Source organism: Amblyomma mixtum, chromosome 6 (assembly GCF_055824585.1).
Source record: "Amblyomma mixtum isolate Tamu chromosome 6, ASM5582458v1, whole genome shotgun sequence".
NCBI lineage: Eukaryota > Metazoa > Arthropoda > Arachnida > Ixodida > Ixodidae > Amblyomma > Amblyomma mixtum.
Genome location: NC_143017.1, coordinates 107,345,288 through 107,370,440, shown reverse-complemented (window position 1 = coordinate 107,370,440; position 25,153 = coordinate 107,345,288). Strand labels below are relative to the sequence as shown.

The following is a 25,153-nucleotide window of genomic DNA, read 5'->3' as shown; positions in this document are numbered from 1 at the left end:
CTTCATGAAGAGTAGTGTGACCAGAGAGACACAGGGCGCTGACGGGCAAGCAATATTTTATTTCAGCGGCGTGATTTATAAATACAAATGTAGCACTAAAGGGTATTAAAGAAAACTTAAAGAAAACAGCCATGAACAAATGCTTTTGGAAAAACAAGTCAAAGGTTAAGCTTCTCTCATAAGGGGCAGATCCCTGTGTGTTAGAACAATAGAAGGAGTGCTGATCCTAAAATATCCAAGCTTTCTGATCTTCCATGCATCAGTTATTTCTCACGTGTGTCTGTCGCAGTTCTTGGCAACTACCGTCATAGCGCTGCAGCTTGGCACTCTTCTTGTCCGGACAGCGAGTTTGCATATTAACGAGGCATAAAAACGTTTAAAAGTTTCGTTCCTAGGAGAACTGTTCTATAATTCGAGTCATCCATACTAACGGGGGTCATATTAACGAAACACGTCTTTATATGAGTATAATGCGAGGTGGAAGTTTGGGAACTCGGTAGAATTTTAAAGTAAATATTATTATAGATATAAAGCAATCTCAAACTATTCACGCCAGTCATAGGCTGAGGGTCCTCCAAAGAAACGCAGACAGCATGCTAAGAGACTGAAACGCTGGGTACGTTGATGTTATTTACAATGAGGCAATGCGTCAGATGCATGCGCCACAATGGAGCAAATCAATGTGTCCAATTCTTTAATGCACGCAGCCTCCCAAGCAGCAGCAGCCACCATCACTGTCATGCCCCTGCTACTCGTTGTTTCGAGCTACCCAACCCTGCGTCCGTTTGCCCTTGAGTGCTTTAATTCCCTACTGCAGTCAACTCTTCCAGTGCCTTCTCATTCTCAGAGACCCACAGCGACCTATTTCCATGTCCATAGTCACCTTCTTCTTTGCACTTGCATGCTACGTGCTTTGCTCCAAGGTCATTAAAAAAGCTGGCTTCCCCTGGCAGCTTTCAGAGCCTGGTAGCAAAGGTTGCTTTAGCTACTTTGAAAACGTAAAAAAAAAAGAAAATGACACTGTATTCGTAACTTGGTTCAGAATATAAAGCCAGGTGTGTTTTGAAGCATTATTTGATGTCTCCCACGGAGTTTCACATTCCTTGCTCGCAATTCGCAGAATTTAAAATTTTTTAGTAAAGATATCACGCTCTGAAGCACAAACTAGCCCCTGCTCTTGCCTGGTTAAAATTTTTTGCCGCATAAATTTCAGGCCTTATGTATGGATAATTCAATCTGTTTTTACATACAGTAGGACTCCTTTATAGGAAAGTGATTTAGGCCAGCAAAAATCTTTACTACGTCAGGGTCTTTATTATATCAGTTGTTGTTGATGGCATGGCTCTGAAGATGCACTCTGGTAATTAATTGACTACTCAGTAAACACAGTGTTGGTTTATAAAAGAAACACTCACAAATACCTTCTGTCATGCTTTTATTGTCCGTTTATTTGGCAAGTATTTATTTTCAGTTATCTTATTTTCAATTTTTTTTACATCTTGTGGAAGTACCACATTTCCATAAAAACACTGCGGTTGCGAATATAATGCGAGTTTGATTTCGTGTGTAAACCTAAGTTTTGCCTGAACACATCATTTTCCATGGCATCAACGTTTTAAAGAGGCAATAGTTAAGAAACGCTCGTGTCAAGTTGCGGCAGCACCGCCGCCTTCTTTCTGCGTTCATAGCCAGCTTTACCTAATTTCTGTGCGCATTGCCTCACGGCCCCAAGGGCTTCCAGAAGTTGGCTTCTCCTCACAGCTTCTGAGCTTGGTGGTGAGGCTATCTCAGAGCACTGTTTTATTATCTTTATTGTCCATTTGCCTTTGAATGTTGGCCTTCTGCGTGCTGCGTTGCATTCATTACATGGGAAGTACGTCGCCACAGCCAGATGCTCTATAGACTATAATCGTTTGAAAAGAAAAAAAAATCTTTACTGTATAACCGAAAAAAAAAAATGTGCAGTCATCTATGGAAGGCGAAATGGGACTGCTGTTTCACTGCACTATATCCGAGTTAACTATGGCGGGATTCTACTGTAGGCCTATGCCTGTCCTAGATTATTGTACATCTAGTGTACATTTCATATTTAGCATAGATTCTGATCAGAGTTTACTACCTTTGATTTTTTCTGTCATAGGCACTTTCTGTGGTGTCTTTCGTCGACAAGCTCTGGACCGTGGAGCTTCCAAATTGGGAGTAAACAAAATGGTCACAGGTGAGGGCTGCACTTATCACACACACTTCTTTTTTTTTTTTGCAGCTGGAGAACCTTAAAAGTGAGCTTGGTGCAGAAATTATCAAATGCTTTTTAGATTGTTTTTTTTTCTTTAATGAAGTGTAAAACAATGTTCAGTACGAAAAAAGGATAACAGCTGTAGTGATTCAAGTTATTACTAGTGTGCACCTACGTCTGAGCCACAGTATCATTTGACATATGTCCTGCATCCCAAATAAATACTAATGTTGCTACCTGTAAATTTTATGAGGATTGTTTTTGCAACATCTGTTTTGTGGAAGCTGGTGTTTGGTGGTTATGAACGTTGTTGCCCCATAAAGATGTGCTCATGCTGATGGCCTGCTTTGCTGTGCAGATGTCACTTTTTCATGCTTTCTAGACCTTTCAGGCGGTTCGTGTCTTCTGGTCCTATACTTGGGGACGGCCTTCTGTGCCTGTGCAGTGTAAGCTGCGAGTGCGAGACGCCGGCTTCCACACAAGCATGCTATTCACATGTGCTCATGGCCAAAGACACAGGCTGTGAGCTGGCTTCGTGTACCCATAGTTTCCACTGCATAGCCACAGAAAGCTGTCGCCGAGTGTAGAACTTGCAGAAAATTTAAATGCATCCATAAGAGCGACCACTTGAAGCAGAGCCAGAGTTATCAAACAAAGCAATTTTTTCGGCATGCAGAAGGTATACATCTACTCACTTGCCTCACTACCCGCCATGGTGGCTCAGTGGCTAGGATGCTCGACTACTGAGCTGGTGGACCTGGGTTAGGCCCCAGCCACGTTTCGATGGCGGCGAAACACGAAATGCGCCCATGTGCTGTGCAATGTCAGTGCACATTGAAGAACTCCAGTGTGGTATAAATTAATCCGGAGCCCTCCACTATGGCATTCTTTACAGCCCATGTGTCACTTCAGGACATTAAACCTTACAGTTCATAATCTTTCACTTGCCTTACTTGTATCGCTTGCTCAGTGTGTAGACAAGTATCTGAGTGTGTCTTGTTTAGTGCTGCGACCAAAGGCAAATGGTGTCAACTGCAGGGCACAATGCAGATGATATTGCTGAGACAGTGCTCATGAACGGTGAGTGGCAGTTGACTTTTATTTTGCCTTTTGTCTGCTTATTTGTCTGTCTTATGTCCTATCGAGAAATCGCCTCAAAGCCACGAAATTGACAGTTTTAAAATTTATTTCCGCCGCATCGAGATGTTACCCGGCTGCGAAATTTGCCGCAAACGACCCGGAAACTGTGGTGAACTTACCCCAAAATTTTCAGTAAAATCCGTGGGGGTACAAAAAAATGCCGGAGTTGCCCTTTAACGATAACGGACTGGACACCAAGAGAGATGGCAAGCATAGCAAGGGTAGCAGAAAGTTAGGTGGGCAGATGAGATTAAGAAGTGAAGTTTGTAGGGATAGGGCGGCCACAGCTGGCAAAGGACAGGGTTAATTGGAGGGACATGGGAGAGCCCATTGTCCTGCAGTGGGCACAGTCAGGCTGCTGATGATGATCGCAATGATGATGATGAGTTTTAACACTGATCTGTGCGTGTTGCACTGAGCAACAGAGTAGCAGCAAAAATATAGCATGAATAGGATAGAGTAATGTCTGAAAAGACCATTCAAAATGGGGGGGTTCCTGTGCCACAGTTGTTTCAGTGCAGTAGAAGTTACCTATTTATATCAGAGCAGAAGCAGTGATGTACTGCAGCTAATGGCACAAGCAGATGTTGTCTAAGGAAGTTTTAAGTGGAAGCATAGCTTGCCGAGGCAGAGTGACAACAATGGTCCAGTAAGATTGGCCTGTCGGCGTTTTAGTAAACACACTGAAGTAGCTCGTGGTACAGACAAAGCGCAGTAGCTTTGACTAGGGCAGAGTGCATCATAAAGTGTGTTTTGTCCACATTTAATCACATGGCTCTCAGTGCTCTGCTTCTCTGTGTACTGCGAAGTTACCACTGTTTCTTCACTGCAGTGCTGAGGGGAGACATTGCCCGGCTTCAGCGGTGCACAGCTATAACGACGGTGAGTGAGCATTCGCAAATAGCTGTGGACACATTGACCCAAACATCCAGAGGCAGTCAGATCAAACATCTTAGGCTCACTTCTAGGCATACTTGATTGAGTGTTCCGTACAGTCAGTGACCGATTTTTCGGACTCTCCATAGACTGTGAAAATGTCCGAAAAATCAAGTTTTACTGTAAAAGTCACTTAACATCAACTCTCTCTGCACGCGTTGTGTACACAGATGATGGGTGGTGACCGCTTGAGTTCAGCTTTTGATGGCTGTATTTACTGCCATCAGCTTGCCGCGGATGAATGCACAGGCTGGAGCAAAGTCCAGACGCAAAATCCTGCTGCTGTGGGAACTGCACTGCACCCGCCTTATAGAGGGTGCGGAATAAAAACATGAAGCTACTGGTAGAGATGAAGAACTGACAAATGGGTGAAACAATCACTCCGCTGGATTTAGCCTTTGCAATTGGCATATGCCTAATGACTTAGTCAAAAGCCAATCTCGAAACTGCCGGTATACATTATTGTATGCACTCTGCTGTGACTTGCGTATAATGAAAGGCGTTTTGCCTGTCATCAAAACACAAGTTTTGACGGTGTTGCAATAGAAAAGTTGGAGCTGCATTGTGTTGCGTCGCAGGTACGGGCTTCTTGCTTTGAAAAGCACTGCCATTTTCTTCCTCTTACAGTCTCCAGGAAGCTGTAAGCCTCCCACACGCTTTGTTGCATTGTTGCAGATTTGAGATGAAAGAACTGGGCTGAGATGAATTTCACAAACTTTAACTACTATTCAAGTTTGTAGCTGCAGTCGACATCCGATAGCAATACATACCAGCTTGTGAACACACGTGCGTGATGGGTAAACCCGTGGTGCATATTGGCCCTGCCGTCGAGGAGGCTCCCTTTTAGCTTGAATTCCATTTAATTCAATCAAGGTCTTGATTCCCCTTGAAGTCTTCATTACTGAGGTTGCACTATAGACATCATATAGCGACTTGGCTCTTGATGGAGGTGCTGCGGCAAGTGCAAAGGAAGTCCGAAAAATCAAGCAACCACTTGTGATGCTCCAAAATTTCAGATTCTCATATAGTACATTGGCTCTAATGGAGCATGTCGCAGTGTCAAGAAAAAGCCCAAACAGTGAGGCATGTCCAAAAAATCAAGGGCCCAAATTTTCAGTCACTGACTTTAGTATATATACTCCCTTCAAGATGATGGCAGTTCAGGTGGCTCTTCTTATTATGAGCATGGCTTGAGAACATCTGTTTATTTTTTTATGGACAGAGCTGAAAAGAAAATCCGGATAACAAAGACTATTGTTCACATTGGTTGATGTGGACACCCACTGCGTTGTACCAACTAGCATTCGACAATGCCAAGGTGGTTGGTTTGTGCCACTGATAGGCTGTTACGCAAGGGAAAACTATGTAACAAAGGTCAGAAATTTGGGAAGATGAGAGTGCAATTTTAATGTGTTTGTGCATGCAGAGATTTTATAGCCTGGCAGCAGTAACGGTAAATTGTGATATATTGCATTTAACACATATTTAGTCGCATTTAATTCTTATGTGTGGCACAGTACACGTTTGTGTTAACTGGTGTGCTGTAGTTAATTATTCATGCTAACTAAACTTTTCTGTACTCTGATTATGGGAACCTAAACAAAAGGTCATATCGCTGTTTGGTTTTAGCTGATAATTAAGGTTAACAGAGCTTCTCCTAAAGAGGGCCCACCGTGCTGCAGCCAGACTCTTTAATTTTTACGTTCAGGTTAAAATGAGAGCAAGTTCGAAGAGTACAGGGCCTTAAAGGGGTCGTGAAATGTTTTCCGAAAATTTTGAACGACGTGTGTATTTGGAATTCTGACCCTTCATTCTATAGTATACCTTGGTTCGTTTCATCGTCTGGGTTGACTGAATAGCGAAAAAAACTAAATTTCGGTTTCCCAGCGCTCGTCCCCCTCAACTCGCAGCAAACGTCATTTTAAGAAGCCAATCAGAGGCTTCTGTTGTCAACACAACATGGCGGCGTGGCGAGTCCTGTTAAGCCATAGTTGACCGAGGTTACAGCACGCATAATGACTCGAATGTGGCACCGTCGTCTGCTCAGAATGGAGTCTGCTAGCTGTCAAGCTGATACATGTGCGAAAACTTGGCCGGCGCGCCGCACCGGTCGCCGCTTGCGAACTGCCGCCTACTGCAAGCAGGGACACGGAGGTGGTGGTGGTGAAAACATTTATTAATCATAGAGAGAGGTGTTGGGGGTCGTGACCTGAAGGGTCACGCCCTTACAACCACTAGGTGGGATGCCTAGTCAGGCACACCATTGGCGTTTGCCGCAGCCCGGGCGCGCTGCGTTAAGGCCCTTTGGGCCTCGAGGGTGCAGCAACCGGACAGGGTCGCCTCCCAGTCCTCTCGGGTGGGGTTCGGGATAGGGGGTAGGGATGGGTTCTGCTGGCAGGCCCACACCATGTGGTAGGTGTCAGACACCTCCCCACAGTGTGAGCACCGCCCGTCGAATTTAGGATCGAAATGCTTTAGAATTGCCGGGCACAACATCGTGTTGGTGAGCAGGCGCAGGAGTACCCGCTCGTTGTCCTTCCCCAGCCCTTTGCATGGGGGTGGGAAGAGTTTGGTGCGTGGATTTGTAATAATCGCATATTTCCTTAAAAGTGTAAATCGGATTGAAATGGAAGTCCTGGTCGGCGTCGGGTCCCGTGGGAAATGCCCGGAGAGAGAGCGCGCGGGCGGCGGCGTCGGCTGCCTCATTTCCGTGGACGCCTTGGTGACCTGGAGCCCAAACGATAGATCGGTGCGCGGGATCCGAGTCTCGGCCACAATTTTGGTAAATACGATAAGCTAGGGGAGTAACCCACCCTTGCGTGACGTTTCGACAAGCCCCTCGTGAGTCGGTGATTATGTATTTGGAGGAGGTGTCAGAGGCTGCCAAAGCGATGGCAACCTCTTCTGCGTGAATTGCTGTCTGGGCCTTGAAAGTAAGGGCGTCTACTGTTTTACCCTCGTGGACGACCGCGGCCAGCATCTTTGCGCCGCTAGACTCATGCCCGGCCCACATCCGGTGTAACACTTTGCCACCGCACACCAGCGCCTGCGCGCTGCTTGGCTACTGAAGTTCGCACCAGAAAAGGCAAAATAGCGATGTTATCAGAAAGGCTGCCGGCTGTACTCGGGCGGCGACAAAGCATGCCGGCCCACGTAGCGCGCTTTCGGCAACGGCGCTGGACGCGGGCGCGCCGGGCGACGAACTGCACTGCTCTCTGGCTGCCCTGGTCGTCGCTAGGCCATCGAAGCCGCGGTGGACAGCGCTTCGGAAGTAGCCTGGGTTATAATAAAATGCCTGCTTTTGGCATCGATTTACTGTCAACAGCATCGTCTCACAACAAAAAATATGGTCATTGTTGCGGTGCGCTCGGCAGCGGAGCGGACGCCAGGCGCGCAAGCCGGACCGCAACGGCCGGGCAGCGGCAGCTGAGCGGCGGTTGTGGCAAGAAATTTGTTCGTATTACAGTTGCTGCTCCTACCAGCAACTCGGCATTGTTCAACGATCCTCAAAAATGATCTATTTTCCACACTTCTTCCTCCCACAGTTTATTATTTATGCGAAGAAAAATCTTTAGCTCATTTTTATGACGCCAGCGGACGGGATCCAGGTTTGCCGGCCGGCCTATACAGACTCGATCGCTGTATTTCACATTCGCACCAGAAAAGACAAAACAGCCATGCTATCAGAAAGGCTGCCTGTTATACTCGAGCAGTGGCAGCATGCCGAGCTTTCGGCAACGACGCCGCCTGCGGACGCGCCGGGCGATGAACTGCGAGGCTTGCCGGCGGCCCTGGTCGTGGCTAAGCCTACCTGGTTTTGCATCGATACTATCGATACCGGAGCTGAGGGAGCTTCGGAACTGGTCAGCGCTGTAAAAGGTACTACTCTCGTCACCCCTTTAACTGTGAACCTGCCCCATAATAAAATAAAGATATGCTCGATTTCCGCGACGCCAGCGGAGCTAGCAAATGCCAGCTATGCGAGCGGCGAGCCACGAAAATAAAGCGGTCATGGGATGAAATTTGCTTGTATCGCCGAATTAAATACTGCCAGCAACTTGGCATCAGCCAAAGATCCTCAAAAATTATTCATTTTTGGCATTCATCTATTCCAGTGCTTGTTATGAGCGTGAACAAATAATACTAGCGTGTTTTTCTGACGCCGGCGGCCGGCATCCAGGCTGACAGGCCGGCCCCGAGAAACGCGCCCCCACGTTATTATGACGCTGGCGCTCTACGCGCTCGCATTCTGACCCTTGTCAGTGCGACGTGCCGTGTGCGGCCTGTCATTGACATCGGTTGGGCGCAGGCGGAGAGCTGCTGTCAGTCGTTGTTACGCCGCTCGCAACGGCACGTCGCGCGCCCGGCAAGTAGCAGTCATGCCGAGAGCCCGCGACACCTCTGCCTGCGGGAGCCCCGACCGTGAACCTCCGAACCCGGTCATGGACTCGAGTCTTCATCTCTATCGCAAGGGGTGGGTTGACTCGCAGCCCCATCTGCAAATTATGCCTAACCCTCTTCACGCTTCTGGAATATATTTTTCTGCAGCAAAGAACAAAAGAGCGGAACCGATGCGCGCCGCGATAGCTGACTCGTTCGTATCGAGTTCATGTAAACAGAGAGTCGTCTAGATGGGCTGACCTTGCTCAGCTCGATTCTCTGACTCAAACCACCACTGTCAAGGAACACCACCTAGATAGGTTCACGTAAGCAAGGGTATGTCGAGCCGCTGATACTGAAGCCAAGGAGGATGGAGAAGCAGAACCGAAACCGAAACTGGTCCCAGGTCAGTGATTGATGTATGACCACGCGCTGCAGTTTAACAGAGTGCAATTACGCGTGCAAATAATTGGAAAACCTTGTTTCACTTTCAGAATTTCTCATAAAGCTATTATTTTAGGGCAAACGAAAGTTAAAGATATCTCTATACGTTTCTGAATGCCTTAAAATGACGTAGTCGAGTAGTGCGTGTGCCGGCCGACGGCGGCGCATGGTCGTTTAATGAACGCAAAAAGGCAGCAATTTCGAACGGGCTTTATTAAATGAAGACTCAATATTGAGACGAAATATTTCGGAATCAGCATGTCTAATGTTTATGGAAGCAGTAAAAATTAAAACCGGGCAGCTTCATTTTCTTTTCACAACCCCTTTAATACAAATGCAATGCCAGTAAAAGTGTAGTATTCTCACATTCACCATTCACAAGTTGTTAGTGAGAGCACTTGTCTAGCACAAAGAATTCAGTGACTTAATAACTGTTCATGATTGAGGCAGCAGGGAGATAGACAAACAGGAAATACAAACACAACTCATTAATTGTAGATGCTTTATTTATTGTTTTCTTGTTCGCTTTTTAAAGGAATGGCTACTAGCTGTGTTCAGGTAATTCGCAGTGTTACCCCTCCAGTGGTATTGTTGAATGTCCTGCATTTAACTGGTAGTGGGGTCACCGAGAACTCCCTCATTTGATCTGTGGCGGAGTCAGCAGAGATTTTTACCAATTGGCCAGTGAGGGTGACATCCAGGCGGGCTGTGGAGTGAGAGCTCTCGAAGGCCCTTATCACTGGAGAGAACGCTTGCCGCAGAAAGTAAAGCCATCAAGGCATTGGATCAAGAGCAGCCTCATGCATTGGAGGGCTATCGGAGGCTGCTGGTCAGCCTTCAGATGCTGTGTCTGTTCCTGGCATTCGTTGCGTTTGAGCACATGCTCTGTTGGTCTGCGTTCAGATGGTTGACGAATGTGGTGGGTTGTTTGTGTGTTACTTGTGCTGTGATCCCATGGTTTTGATGCCCACTAGGTTTTTTGTTAACTCTATGAGGCATATGAGAACAGGGTTACGGGCATTCTGTGGAGTACCACCAGAGTCAAATGCAGTTAGTCCTCTCAGAACTCTTAATCAGCTAACAAGAAAGCAAGGGCAGGTTTACAGACAACTTTTCGTGGAAGAGGTAGCGTTGAAACTTCCATTGTCTTGGCCCTGTAATTTTTTCAATGCAACAAGCAATGGCATAAGATTGCTGTGTTGTTTGCTGCATGTCCAGAGGGAGGCTGGTGCACTTCGTCTGGTGTGCTTTAAAAAGACCCGCTAGGCAAGTTTTCTCTCTTTGAACAGAACATTGTTGTGTTAGAAGCCTGCAGAGTAACATATTCTCTATTTCAAAAAGGTAGTGACATGTTGGAACACAGCGTGCCCTTTGAGGGATTTTTGTATACACTTGGCTAACCAGCTGCTTGTATCTATGGCAGTACTTGGTGTATTTATTCTGAGCACGCGGCTGATTGCTTACCATCTGCATGTGTCATCTTGTGGCTGTTCTTCAGGGATCAGAAGGCGCCATTCCACGGTCAAAGCCTTTCAAGTACACCTACGAGAAGGAGATTGTAATGTGAGTCTCTTATCTTCCTAGTGCGCAGGTTAGTGTATGTGACTTCAAAAGAGATGCTAAGAGCAATTAGATGTGGTGATAAAAAGAGCAGGCAGCTATCAGAGCTGTTTCTAGAGCTGTTGTGAGAGGTCTAGTATACAGTCCGCGACCCAATTTTTCGGACTCTTAGAAGAAGTAGAGAATGAAGACTCGTAGCACGAGGAGCAATAATGGCAAAAGGAACTGAAGCTTTATATACAACTTATTTACAAGAATTACTAATGTGCAGCAAGTTGAGCCAAAATAAAACACGAGGTGGATGTGGCTAATAGGGAAATCGTCCCTCCTTGGCATAGCCGAAGATGCAGAGCATCTAAACCTAGCCCCAGACGATAGATTGGGTTCCCGGGCTTGGTTTTATACCCTCAGGAGTCCCTCTAGCATCCGGGGAACATTCAGCCACAGCTCGCATCCGTTGCTTGCTGCGTGCAACCCCCAAAACACAAATTCTATGAAAATCATCAACCTTAGCTCCACCATATGACGCGCACAGTGAATTCCGTCCAGTAGCATTTTTCAAGGAGGGAGGTTGTGATTTGAGACCTTTGAGGTTCAAGCAAGCTAAGGTGTTTCAACTGCCTGTTACATTGCATGCATAAAAATTGATTCGCTATTGTGAGTGCAAAGCTAACAGTGGTATTAATATTGTATTATGTGGCAGTACATGTTTGAGTGCAGTGCACCTGTTTTCTGCAAAAACAGTTTAGATAAAGAGAGGGGAGAGGAAACTCTTCAACGTTACTAGATGTAGATATCAGCCTAACTCACCTGGTAGGCTGTTCCAGATGAGGATGGTGTGTAGATAGGACAGCAACAGCTCTTAAAGCCACTGCACTATTTGACAATGTGACACCTTACTGAATGTGACGTCGAGGCTGACAAGGCACACCTAATGGTCAGAGTTCATCTGCTAGCGACTAGGGAAAACAAGTACTAAAGGCACTAATCGCAAGCTACCATTTCAGCACTATTCATATAGCTATTTGTCTTTTGTGCTGCTTCGATTATTGAGAAACCACAAAACATTGCCTTAGTATAGCTCTTGCTGATGTGTCGATGCCTGGGTTAGTGCTAGTGCTTAAAAGTCCTGCACTGTCTTACAGGTATGCCCATTTCAAGAAGTTGGACTACTTCTCTACTGAATGCATCTACTCACCGAATGCTTACAGGTAGGTGAGCTGACCCATGTTCATGCCTTTACTCCGTGGAAAGCCTTCCTGGGCTGAATGGTCACACACATTAGGGCCTGTAAAATAGTGCGAAACAAATAACCTGTGGACAGAACCCTCGTCCTGTCTTGCAAACGCCTTTAATCTGTCTTACTGAAGGTGTGCGTTATTGGCATCTCAACATCCATTGCTTTTCATAGCACATACAGCTGAAACTTGCCTGCTTTCGCGGGGAAAAGCAGATGACAGGCACACAGCTGAAAGCAAGGGGCTTTGTCAGTTTGTCTTAGCAGCAAGTACACGGTGTAACCTTTGTCAAAGCTCGGCACTTTGCTCTTGTGTGTATTAAGGCTGCATTAGTGCATGTTGTAGCTTCCACGATACTGGTGAGTTGAACAGATTATGGTACGAGCTTATAACTGCTGCAGCATTCATCTATACACTGTGTGATGCCATTCAACTCAGTTTTATTCTTGGGTGAAATTCTAGCATCTTGTCCTTTTATTACGTTGGCTGAAAGAGGTGCCTACTGTAAAATGAAGGGCATTTTGTTGTTGGACTGCTTGGTTTTTTTGTTCATTCATGATTTTAAAGGTGCCAAAAAACAGAATGGAACACAAAGGGAGCCGACAGGATCATGCGCCACTTTCAACTGGGGTCTCTAAAACCAAGAATTCGAAATTAAATGTTGTTTCTTGTTTTTATCTTTAAAATTGTTCAGTGGTACCTAATTTTGTTGAATCTGCCTTATTTGTTACAGTTTTTGTTGCCTTGGTCAGTGGAAATGAGTGTCTTTGCACAAAACTTTGTAACTGGGTTCCGGGAACGTAATTGTTGGGAGCAAAAACTGATGATAAAACATTGCAGAAACAAAGCATCACTCATGTAGGACTGGAGCGCTAAAAGTGTACTTTAGTAACTGTACTTTGGTCTACCTTCCTTTCTCAAGCAAATCTAAGGAAAGTTTTCTGACATAAGGGCTAACAGAAAATTATTTTAGTACATGCTCGCACCTGTGAGCACACACGTGTCTCAGAAGAGAACTTGTGTGCATTGTGAAATGGCCAGAAAAGCTATCTGAGCCAATTGTTTGCAGCGTTAGATCTCTTAAACAACAGCTTCGCTAGAATATTGTGTTGAGGGCAGTGTTTCTGTGTTGATCTATAAGCGACTGTGGATTCCCAGTGTACAAGCACAGATGAAAGTAAATTTGAGACAATATTATGTGAAAAATTAAAACTTTGCCTTTTCATGCATCTCGGAATAGATGTATGCAGCCTAATTGTCGTTTTGCGAATTACACTCTGCATCATGAAATCTCGAGCTATACATTTCGGATGCAAAGAAATGAATTTTTTTTCAGCAAAGTTGCCTTCCATTAATTTTTAATGGCGGGTGTACATTGTGTACAAGCCTTCTTTCACAAAAGCAACGTCGCCGTTAAAGGGGCTCTAAAATGGCTCAATAAATTTGTGGTATGCCTGGGATATTGAAGCACTTTGCTTCACGCATATCCTCCAGTGTGTTTGTTAGAAGCTCTGTTAAGTCAAAATTTGAATTGCAGCCTCTTCGCGCCTATTACTCGTCACTTTTTGCATGTTCAAAGGTAGGTGCTGCTCTGCAGGCCACACCCACTCAGCCCCACCGCCGGTACTAACACGTGCAGGAATTCCCCCAGTGGTGGTGCTTCTGACTCATTGGAACGCTGTTGACTGGTCGTGGCCATGGTAGCTGTGCGACTTTTGAAAGAATGTAACCAGTAGTGGTCTCTTAACCCTTTGAGGGTCGAATTATTTTGAAGAAAACTTTCCCAGGTGGTCAAATTACTTTATTGCGGATCTTGAATCTACAAAATGTATATAATCGAGAATAAATAGTAAAACAAAAATTAGGAACAGTACTTTGGTGACAGCATCACTCACAACTGGAAAATGTTCAATAGAATAGAATAGAAATGGTGATAAGCAAGCTAAGAGCAGCACCAATAAAGATAGAAATCAACTTTCGCCGCCTCTGCAGAACAGTGCCCACAAAGAGAAAACACGTTTCGCGCGACTCCGTTGCGATCCCGCGGCGGAATCGAAACCGCGTAGGCGCGTTGCCACAGAGGGCGAGAATACCTCGCGAGCAACGGTGATAAGCAAGCTAAGAGCAGCGCCAATAAAGATAGAAATCAACTTCGGCAGCCCCTGCAAGATAGTGCTGACAAAAAGAAAACTCAAATTTCGCGCGACTCCGTTGCGATCACGCGGCGAAACCAAAACTACAAAAGGGGTGATGCCGCAGTCTGTGCCGCCGCGCTAAAGCTAGACATAAGTTCTGCTTATCTCCGTAAGAAGGCACACAAAATTCAAACACTTCTTGTAGGTCCTAAGAGGTGGCAGCACCCCCCAGTGAGCACGCATTGTTCTTTTGGCGCAAAATTTCAAACGGAAGATCGAAACCGCACCCGTACAGCAAAGACCTTGCGGGACAGAAAACCGCCGCCGTACATATACGGCAAAAACCTTCAAAGGGTTAAAGGTGGATGCAGAGTTCTAATCACGAAGATCTCATGAAATCTCTAACCTTAGAAAACAGCAGATTCGGATTCTAAAAGGCCTTTTCAGGCACCCCAAAAAAAATTTCCACCGGAACAGCCCAAGTTGACCCGAAAAGACGTTTTTGTGACTGTGGTAGCAAAGAAACTTCTCAAATCTCGGCGTAAGTGGCCAATTTCCAAGTGCAATAAGCTTCTGCACTGACGGTCGCAACAAGTTCTGTGTTACTGGAAAGTTTGTTCCACCGGAATTCTCCACCCATTAGAACCACGTGTTTGCAATCAAGATTAAGCGCACAAACATGAAAAATGCGATGGCTGCTGCCATGAGGTACCATGAACAGCCATGAACTGCTCATACTTAAGTTCCAGTTTTTCTGGACCCGACTGCTCTGCTTGCAGAAAGCACAGCATGACAATGGCTTGACGAATTTTCATGATGTTTTTTTATTGTATTTCTTTATATATCCTTTATGCAGTGACGTTCCTATATTTTGTAATTACTTTATTTTTTTACTCTCCAACTGCTTTGACGTCACGATAACGAATGCATTATACAAGCATGGATGTAATGTTCTGTGTAGAGTAAAAAGAAAACAGGTCGATGAAAATATTTCTCACTGCATGAACCATGCCTTTGGCAAAAATTTGAGCGACTTTAGGTTCATGCCACGTTTTATTGTGACACCAAGCTTTCTTCAAGTTAGGTATAGCAGTGAAGCACATAAAAGTTTATAATGTCAAAACTACTGGAGGTGTATGAGTGAAAATTTGTATTTAATCATTTAGTGCACTTCTCAGTAAGCATACCAAATTTCATTGCTCTACGCCACAAAATAAAAAATTTCACTTCCAAAACCGTCGTCCACCTTTAACCAGCATACACAGATGCACGACGTGAAGGTGAGCGAGAGTTTCAATAAGTCGCTGGTAAAGGCTCGTCAACTTTCACCTGCAATTATGGGTTCTCTGCTGCTTGTAGAGGTGTATTATTTGGCTCTGGTGTTCGTGACAGCACAGTGTAGTGATTGAGCAAGTTCATGTACTCTCCTCAGAAGGTGCTTTTCAGGGCCCCTTTTAAGGCCTGAAAATGGGGAGTTGTGTGCACAGTATGTGACTGCAGTGCTTTGCCTTGCACTGCAGGGGCCACGCACGAGCGTACCTCAAAGACCTGGAGGCTATCCGGCCAACAGCCATCTTGGGTGAGCGCTGCTGATCTCGCCAAGTGAGGCACACATGTTGGATGTTGAAAACTTGTTTGCAAACCACTCAAGCATTAATTTCTCAGTCACAATTCACAGATTTGTTCGAATCTTAAAGGTGCACTGAAGAGGAATCTGAACTTGTCTTTTTGTCGCGGGAACTCGATCTACATGTTCCGAGCTTTCTTAGAAACTTCGATTCCTTGTGTGGCCGATTTCCCTAATTAAATCGAATTAACGCCTGGCTCCCGCCTTTTTTTTTTTTAATTCTCCCTCGTACGGTGGGCGGAGTTGACCAACGCGTGGAGCGCCTTTCAGCCAGTCCCGTGGCGGCTTGCCGCTCTGCCATCGGCGGAGTAATACGTAGTATTGTGGGTTTTTTGCGCAAAAGACACGACACAAAGAAACGAGGTAGACAGGACAAGCGCTTACTAACAACTCAGGTGTTTATTGACATAACATTTGCTTAAATACAGCAGCTGCTCTTATCAAACACGAAAAGGGAAAGAAGAGACTTAGCATACATATATCAGATCAGCATAGATCCCACCATCGCACGAGTGAATGCAGTTTCGAGCTCTAATTCTGCGCAAGATAACTGATTTCTTTTTTTGAGAGCAAAATTGAACGATTGCTGACACACGAGTTACCCGATTTTCCTATCTCATTGGCCTCAATTATCTCTCTTCCAAGTTGTGTCTTGCACCGGCGCAGTACTGAAGTTTTTTCGAGCGCGGGAGTGCAGTTGCGGCAATTCCGAATATGGTCAATCATTTTGCTACCTGACTTGTTCTTTACATCTCTTGCATGCTCCCTCAGCCTTTCATTAAGGCACCTGCCAGTTTGGCCAATGTACTGCTTACCACAGGCAAGTGGTATCGAGTACACAACGCTCTTTTTACAGGCCACGAATCGCTGCTGGTGCCGCTTCGAACAAGCGACGGCCGTATCCTCCGCATTCACTCTCTTGCAAATCCTGGAGAGTTTTTCAGGAGCGTTAAAAACCACTCTAACACCAGCCCTAGCACCGATCTTCTTAATATTATGCGAGATTCCGTGAATGTACGGAATAACCGCCACTTTCTTCCGGTCAACTTGGTCGGGTTTGCTGGCTGGTTTCTTCAGCAGGTTCTCGGCAGTTGAAGCCAGCAAGGCCGTCTGGCAGCCTGCGCTCGAAAGGCGCTGCAACTGGATGTCAAAGCTGCGTCCTACCAAATGCAGGCAGGACTTGCTCAGAGCGTTGGAAAGGCACGATTTCACAATGCCTCGTTTCACGGCTTTGGAGTGTGCCGAGCTGAAGGGAAGCAGGGGCTTGTTGCCTCTGGGCTCAAAGGCCCAACATACGTGTTCACTTGAAAAATGAAGCCCTATATCTAAAAACCTGATGCAATTATCTTCCGGTAACTCGTGCGTCAATTCTAATGGTGCTAGGCACTCTGAAAACGTCGTTAGATGCTTATGTACACTAGCCGAAAAAGAATCTTTGTCACAATCCACGAACACAATGAAATCATCAACAAATCTAAAAACCTTTAAAACGTTAGTGTCGTGAAGGCAGTCATGCAGCATCTTGTCACGTGTCGCTAAAAAGATGTCACTAAGACATGGTGCTAAGCACGATCCAATGCATACTCCTTGTTTCTGAATGAATGTCATATCTTTCCACTGCGCATACATGGAAGTCAGGTACATTGTTAACAGTTCGATGAAGTTGTCAACCAATAAACCTGCATTATTTTGGAAGGCTGTTGCACCATGGCTGTCAATACAATCGCGGACATTTTTTAAGAGACAATCGTGAGGTATGGAATAATACAAGTCCTTTATATCTACTGACAGGGCTGACATGCGTTTGTTGTTATTTGATTTTAAGAACTCAATTATTTCGTCCGAATTTTTTACCCTAAAGGGATCGTTAATTTCTAAAACACTCAACTTCTCTTGCAAAAACCTGGCTACGGCTTGCTGCCAGGACCCCTTTTCGGAAACAATCACTCGGAAAGGGCATGCATCCTTGGAATTGCCGCAACTGCACTCCCGCGCTCGAAAAAACTTCAGTACTGCGCCGGTGCAAGACACAACTTGGAAGAGAGATAATTGAGGCCAATGAGATAGGAAAATCGGGTAACTCGTGTGTCAGCAATCCTTCAATTTTGCTCTCAAAAAAAGAAATCAGTTATCTTGCGCAGAATTAGAGCTCGAAACTGCATTCACTCGTGCGATGGTGGGATCTATGCTGATCTGATATATGTATGCTAAGTCTCTTCTTTCCCTTTTTGTGTTTGATAAGAGCAGCTGCTGTATTTAAGCAAATGTTATGTCAATAAACACCTGAGTTGTTAGTAAGCGCTTGTCCTGTCTACCTCGTTTCTTTGTGTCGTGTCTTTTGCGCAAAAAACCCACAATGCTTAGGCACCAACTAGCCTGCAAAAACATACTCGCAAGTAATACGTAGTAGTCTGTAGTAGCAAATAGTTTGCGCGTATTTTTATTTCTGCGGGCTTATTTTGTGGCTATATTATCTGCGAATGAAACTATTTATTCATGGAAACCTAAAAAACAAAATAAAACGAAATCAAAGCCTCCACAGAGCTGGCTGAAAGGCATTCCATGCATTGGTCAACTCCGCCCACCGTACGAGGGAGAATTAAAAAAATAAAGGCGGGAGCCGGATGTTAATTCGATTTAATTAAGGAAATAGGCCACACAGGGCAATAAGTCGCAGTTTCTAAGAATGCTAGGAACGTGTAGATCGAGTTCCCGCGGCAAAAACACGAGTTCAGAATCCTCTTCAGTGCACCTTTAACTTTTCCTTCTTGGGCATATGTGGCGTTGCACTGAATCCACAGCAGCTGGCTGCCTTTTTGTTATTTTATTTGCTTACATTTGCACTGCGTTATTATTGTACTAAATAGGCAAATACTTGGTTCTTTTCCTTGTACAGATATCATCCACTCTGGCGAGTGTATGGCCGTCAAGGAAGGTGTCAAGCTTCCCCAGAAAGGCAAGCCTTCTTGGCAATTTTGCTGCAGCAGTTGGAAGTTCTAAGAGGGCAGCATGTGCTTCCAAAATCTCCTGCAGTAAGGTATACTGAGTAGCCATTGTATAGTTACCTGCTGTTTGTTGAGACATGGTGTAGGTGACTTGAGTATGTGTTTTTTTGCACACTTGCAGGAACACTTTAGGATAAATTGAAGTTGGCCTCTGTCGATTGACTGCCACATTATAATGGCAAAGAGGCTACTTCCACTGAAAATGGAGATTTACTATAACCTAGAAAAGGTCAAGAAATGAAAAACTCGCAGTGCTACCACCAGTCGTCATTGCAAGCAAGCTGCAGTGATGTCTAGACGGTTTTCTTCAGGTGGATCCTTAGGGCTAGGCTACACTGCCACTCACTTGTGAAATGGTGATCATGGAGTCCTTTTCGATCTGACATCACCGATCTGGACCAAGTGGCTGGGAAAAAAAATTTTTTAATCTAAAAAGATCGAATTTTCTTCAATAAATTTGTCTTCTGCTGCTGAGAAAAACATTAGTACAGTCAGGCAGAACCATAGAGTCGATTTTTATTGAAGATGAAGATTTTCGGGAGTTGTTCTGGCCTACTGCAAAAATCTTTAGTGATAAATCTGCGTTTGCAAAGGAAACAAGGCTAAGAATTTTAAAAACAAAACACGCGTGAGCCCATGCTGATGTTGCAGGCCTCTGAGACAAAGTCTCGCGATGGGAATTGAAATCCGACCATACCACATGGTTGTCTAACTCACCACCACCGCTCTAAAAAAGAAAAAAGAAGTGCTGAGTGTAGTTTTTCACCTTCCAGGAGTGCGCAGTGCAGCAGACGTTATGCTGCCTACTGGTGGACTACGTTCAGTCGAAATACATTTTTCACGTCTCTTCCTCACGTCAGAAAATTAAAAAACAAAACTGAAACCTAAGAATTGGTGTTACAGAAGCAATCTAAACGCCACAGCTTGTCTAGGAGCGCCGTCCCGAATTTCTGGCAGCAGGTTTAAAACGTTGGTCATACGTGACCAATGGCCTGCGGCGCAGTAAGGAGAGAGTTGAGGATTGTTTTTAATAAATCAGCAAACAAAATCCCAAACAGTTCATGCAATTGCCAGCGCGATTTCTAGGAAGGTTTTAAGTCGTGGAGAAGAAAGCTGTACACCGCAGCATAGTACTATGAAGAAATTCAGTAGCTTAGCGATACCATTTGTAAGATATTAACAGTGTAGGCCATTATGGCCTTGATTTTCCTTCTTGCTGCTGTTGGAATGTTGAAAAAATACTTCCTTCTAAAGCGAAAAAAACTGGCTTGCTTTTAGGGAGAAATTAGAATAGAAATTTTTTTTCCACCTGAAAGCAGAAGAGCAGAATTGCTCTGCAGTAAGTCTTTGACGTCAGCTTGCATCCATACAGCGACACACTTGGTGAACGGTGTGCCACATTGTCTGTATGCAGGCACCTGCAGCCACTGTGGCTACATCTCGAGCCAGCAGTTCTGCAAGGCCTGTGTGCTGCTCGAGGGGCTCAACCGCGGAGTGCCCAGGTGGGTGCCTGTCACTTGCCCTCTCGCCGCCCAGCCTGCTGCGAGCAGCTCTGGCAAACGTTGGGCTCATACTGTAATTAAAGGGATAACGAGGATAAATTGAATTTGGTCTGTCTCGATTGACTACCATGTTCTGATGTGAAAGGAGCTACTTTACTTGAATATTAAGCTTTGATAAGTTAGGAAAGACCAGGAAATCTTACAAGGGCATTGCCACTGCCTGCTTTCATGAGAAAACTGCATTGTTGTCAAGTCTCAAGAAGTGAAGAAGATCTCAGAGGCTAAAGCCCAGCATGCACTTCCAGCCAGCTATTATGGAGTCCATAGTCCATAGTCTCATCATCAGTGTCATTAGTTTGAATAGAGTGGCAGGAAGAAATATATTAAAGTTCAAATTTCTCAGCTTCCAAGTGAAACTTCAACAGAGCAGTGAAAAGGTAAAGAATTGAATTTCAGTGAGAACAAAAAATTGGTTGCAGTTGTCTGTAGTCTCCCTGTAAAGCTCTTCTTTCTGTGGTGGTGAGCTACCAAGGTAAGAACTAGTGGATACTTAGTGCCAAGGTTACCGCTACCTGTAAGGCTTCTGGGATTCTTCTGCATGCACCACAGTTTCAGTGCGCAGGTGATTTTGCAGTTTGTCTGCGTTGAAGCACAGCTGTTGTCATGAGGAGTCGAACTCCTGGACTAGTGTTTATTGCCTGCTGTCACTTTGCTTTTATTCGTAAATGCTTCAACTGCAGGGATCAAAGCCCCACCTTGGTTCAGTATGCATCTAGCACTGCTGTTAGCTCTGAAGTACACGAAATAGCTTAGCAGCTTGTTATTGCTCCTTTTAAATATGAACGAATGAGCAGAATTAATGGTATAGTAGTATACCATATTTACTAGCATGTTAGTTGATATGTCACATAGGTCGACCCCCTTACTTAAGGAACTGGGAAAGAAAAAGAGTTTGGAATGTCGTATTAGTTGACCAATGGAAGCTCCAAGCTGCTAACTTAAAGTTAAGCCAGCCAGCACCATGTGCTGTATTTGGAGCTGCAGGGGCAGGTGGTATGTGACACACTTTTCGTCAACATTGAAATCGCGTGCTGTGGGTCCATTTTCTGGTGCCCCTGCATGTAAGACGCCAGGTCGTGTTATTGCTGCTGATAATGGTTGCCCTAGTGCAGCCATACGGGTGAGCAGTGTAGAGAAGTTTTGTTTTTACGATGATGAGCCTCCAAAGTGCATGGCCGACGCAGTGAAAGTGCAGTAGGGCATTGTTCTTATCTTTATAACAGCCTTTTGCAAGGGTCTCTTTAAAAAGGAGGGACACATGAATGGTGGCAGCAACTCCTGTTGTTGAGCTCCTTTGCGTTCACAACATATTTGTCATGGCCATGTGTTTTTGTGACATCATTTGTGACTCACTTTTCCAGGCTGGGAGTTGGAAAAAGCTCTAAAGATAAGGCAAAGGTAAGTGTGAAGCAAATGCTAGCAATGTGTGCTGTGGTGAACAAGCTTATGAAAGCATATGATTTCTGCCAGACAGATATGTTTATCGAATTTGCTACTTCAGGGAATATGTGTGCTCTTGTGTCCTAAAGAGGAAATGAGTTGTAAATGAGCATGTGAATGGAGCACTTTGTGCAAAGCATTGCTTAAAATCAAAACTTGCCTGGTCTGTGCAAATCAGCAATGAGACAAGTACTTAAATTAGGTCAGGTGAAGCTAGATCTAACTGTATGGGACCTTTAATGGCAGTCACCTGAGCACAGCCATTTTAAGATGGGAAAATGAGCTGCAGGGCTTCCGTGAAGATTTTACACTTCAGGACATTAGTAAGTGACTTCAATCTGAATGTGGTCATTTGGCCACTTCGTAAAAGCTCCATCACTCAAAGTAGCTACAAAGCATTTCTTTGTCATTGTTTAGCATTACTGAGGTGAGCATTAATTGTTTACCAACAGTTGCTAACTTGAAACTCGAATGTGAGGAGGCAAACCACAGAATCATCATTTCATTTTTCATTGCCATAAATCAAGGCATGTCACCATTTTTTCTTGAAGAGCTTGCTTAGGCAGTGCTATTTATTGCATTGCTTTTATTTATTTAGTTTTTCATAGTGGTGGTGGGTGCATATATCGGTTATCGTGTGTTCAGACGCACATGAACATGGAGGCATAACTTTGGTTGTAAAAGTCTTTCGCTTTTTTTTAGTTTGCAGAGCTACAAGCCTCTGGGACGCAAGAAGTCCTTCAAACATCCGTGGTCAAGTCTGCACCACTAACTGAGAAAAATGTGGCATTAGACTGGTGAACTCAGGCGTGGATGCAGCTACAAGTTGATCCAATCTTGGGTTGTGAACTTTCACAATCATTCTGGAACTCTGTAGAAAGTTTTCTATACATGTTGCTATGGCCAGCTCTAACAACACCACATGCTTTGTCAAGAGGTTTGGGCCGTTAAAACTAGCTATAAAAAGAGTGAGTTGTGCCAAACCACCCCTGCTTTTGTCGATGTGCTGCCTAGTCAAGTGGCATCCGTGTTCCGAATTCACTTTAATTCCGTTTCTTGTGGCATTGCTGCTCTCCACACTGCTGCTTTTTACGCTAGAAAAGGCTAAAAAGTGAAATACAGTTATCACTGCTGTAGACCGTTTTCTCAAGCATACTGTGATGACATCAAGTACGTTCTTATCTGTGGATCTGTGAGGATAGACCGCACTGGCAGACACTTTTTACCGGAGATTACTAAGTCCCCATTGTACTTGATGGCATCATCAGAGTCATAAGTTTGAATAGAGTGGCAGTAAAGAATGGTGCATCTTTTGCTGCCAAACAAAAGCCAAGAAAGGCACAAAAGCCAAACTGTCTTCTGTAGCGGCACCACCCCGCCATTGCTGGTGTACCTCTTTTCTCGTAGCACGCACTGGCTATTGGAGCCAAGCGCTGTGTGGAATAAAGAATTGTTGGAACTCAGTGCTTGGCCTGTCCGCCTCGTTTGTTAATGCACATGCCATGTAGCTCGTAGGAGCTGAGTCCTCTCTCCATACATGTCTACATTCATTAAGAATGAAAATTTAATGCAGTTGTCGTCCTCAGTGCCCCTTTCATGCCTTTCCTTGCATTGTTGCCATGAAGAAGTCTGTTCTTTCATTTTCCTCTCTTCCAAATGGTTCATTTTCATGGTAGCAATGGAGCAAACGATAGCTTCTTGGTATTGCCTTTGTATACTCTAAATGGGCTTAGCATGAAAGTCTATAACCTTCTTCAGACTTCAGCATTGAGGCTTTCTTGCTTCTGCAAGCTGACCTCTAAAGCATTGGAAGTTATTGGCAAGCCTGTGCAGTTCTATTTTGAAAGCACATAACTGGCTTGTGGTGTGAATCTGTTATCCATTTGTTTCATGAGCTTCAGTGTTGCTAGATGGCGCCATGGGTTCTGTGCGCTACACAAGCTAGGTCATGGGAGCTTGGACAAACTTTAGGAAAAGTTCCCATGCAGTACTCAACACAGAATGTCATCCGGTCATTACTGTATGTCTCGGTCGACAGTTAACTGTTTGTTTGTACTTGAACGTTGAAACTGTTCGAGACAACGTGTCTTGTGTGCAACATGGCTGCACGATCCAGCCTTCCAACTGCAGCTTTTAAAAATGCATCCTGCAGCATTCAAATGCAAAATATGGCGCGGCTTAGAAAAACATCACAGATTATGCACTCGAGCAAGCAAAGCTTTTCTAAAGTTGTGTCAACCCTTTGACATGCGATTTTTTGTTTTTATCGAAATGTATTTTTCCATTCAATCAATATATTCAGGCCTCGAGAAAGGCAATTTGTTAGTTTTCCAATGCAAAATACAAGCGACTGATCTTTTTGAAGAGATGTGCGAAAAAATTTCGTACAAGTCTCATAATTGATTAGAATTACAGCAGCTAAATGTTGCGACTTATCAAGTAAACAGCCAAGTATCTTGGAAATAAGAGTTGGAAATAAGAGTAAAAAAGGAGTTTTTTTTTTCCTCCATGAGAGCGGGCGCTCCCCTCGTGCTGCGGCGAAACCAGGCGAAACGCAGGGGAAGAAAGCGGTTGTGCGGTTGGTTTGAAAGTGCTCTCGACAACTTTGTCAACTTTGGCAAAATCTGCCGCAGAAAACGCTGTTTGCACGTGACTGCCTACCCGCATCTTGCATTTTTCCCATGGTTTCTCCGCAGGCTCCCGCACGGTATCGTGGCCTCTGCGATCGGCTCCGGCCGCACAAACCTAACGCTGATTGCGGAGGCCACGACGGTATGTTGCTCGTTCGTCCGTAGGGCGCGTGATGGCGCTACCGGCATCAGTCTCGTTTTGCCGTCGCAACAGGCGGTGGAGATTTCCGATTAATTTTTACCGAATCATGCAAGTAACCCACCCAAACTTAATATTAAACGAAACTGACCGTGCAGTTTCACTTCTGTGCGAAATTTTAGCCCGAAGAAGCGAGCGGTTAGGTTGAGAGAATTATTTTTCGATTTTCTCTGATTGACGCAACAGTCGGTAGTTTGGTGCACTCGACCTCACCTTAACTCCCATTGTCTGTCCCCATTGTTGTCACGCACTTCGTTCGCTTCACCGAAATTCGCAATAATGGGGCGCCCCAAAGTCTAGATGTTAGGTGCAAGGAGCTGGTGCAAGCCATCTCGTTGCTCCCCGACCATCCCTGACGCCGCACGGCGCCACATTCGCAGACGTGATACGAACGCCTACCGAAGCAGACGACGCTCAATCGCCGACTTTGTAGAGCGAAAGCTCTACTTCACTGCAAGCTTCATCGCTGAAGCCTGACCTTGAATAAATAAATAAAATGCCGTGACAGGGTACTGAGCGCGAACAGGTCAGCTTTGCTGGCCTGTACGCAAGAGCACTATGCAAGAATCGCCGCAGCCGATCACGCCTCGTGGTAACACACACTCGCGTTGTGGATTGAAT

General features: G+C 45.0%; 1 protein-coding gene across 1 annotated transcript in view; it reads left to right on the top strand.

The window, feature by feature from the left end:
* Ctu1 (Cytosolic thiouridylase subunit 1) overlaps positions 1-23,169 on the top strand; it is a 32,186-nt gene extending 9,017 nt beyond the window's left edge. The window contains exons 6-15 of the mRNA XM_089548679.1: positions 2,141-2,218; positions 3,275-3,316; positions 4,209-4,258; positions 10,635-10,699; positions 11,842-11,907; positions 15,590-15,648; positions 18,593-18,652; positions 20,116-20,203; positions 21,625-21,661; positions 22,406-23,169. Of these exons, the coding sequence (XP_089404805.1) occupies positions 2,141-2,218; positions 3,275-3,316; positions 4,209-4,258; positions 10,635-10,699; positions 11,842-11,907; positions 15,590-15,648; positions 18,593-18,652; positions 20,116-20,203; positions 21,625-21,661; positions 22,406-22,504 (644 nt within the window). The 3' untranslated portion in view covers positions 22,505-23,169. The remainder of the gene's footprint in view (positions 1-2,140; positions 2,219-3,274; positions 3,317-4,208; positions 4,259-10,634; positions 10,700-11,841; positions 11,908-15,589; positions 15,649-18,592; positions 18,653-20,115; positions 20,204-21,624; positions 21,662-22,405) is intronic.
* The last annotated feature ends 1,984 nt before the right edge of the window (positions 23,170-25,153 follow it).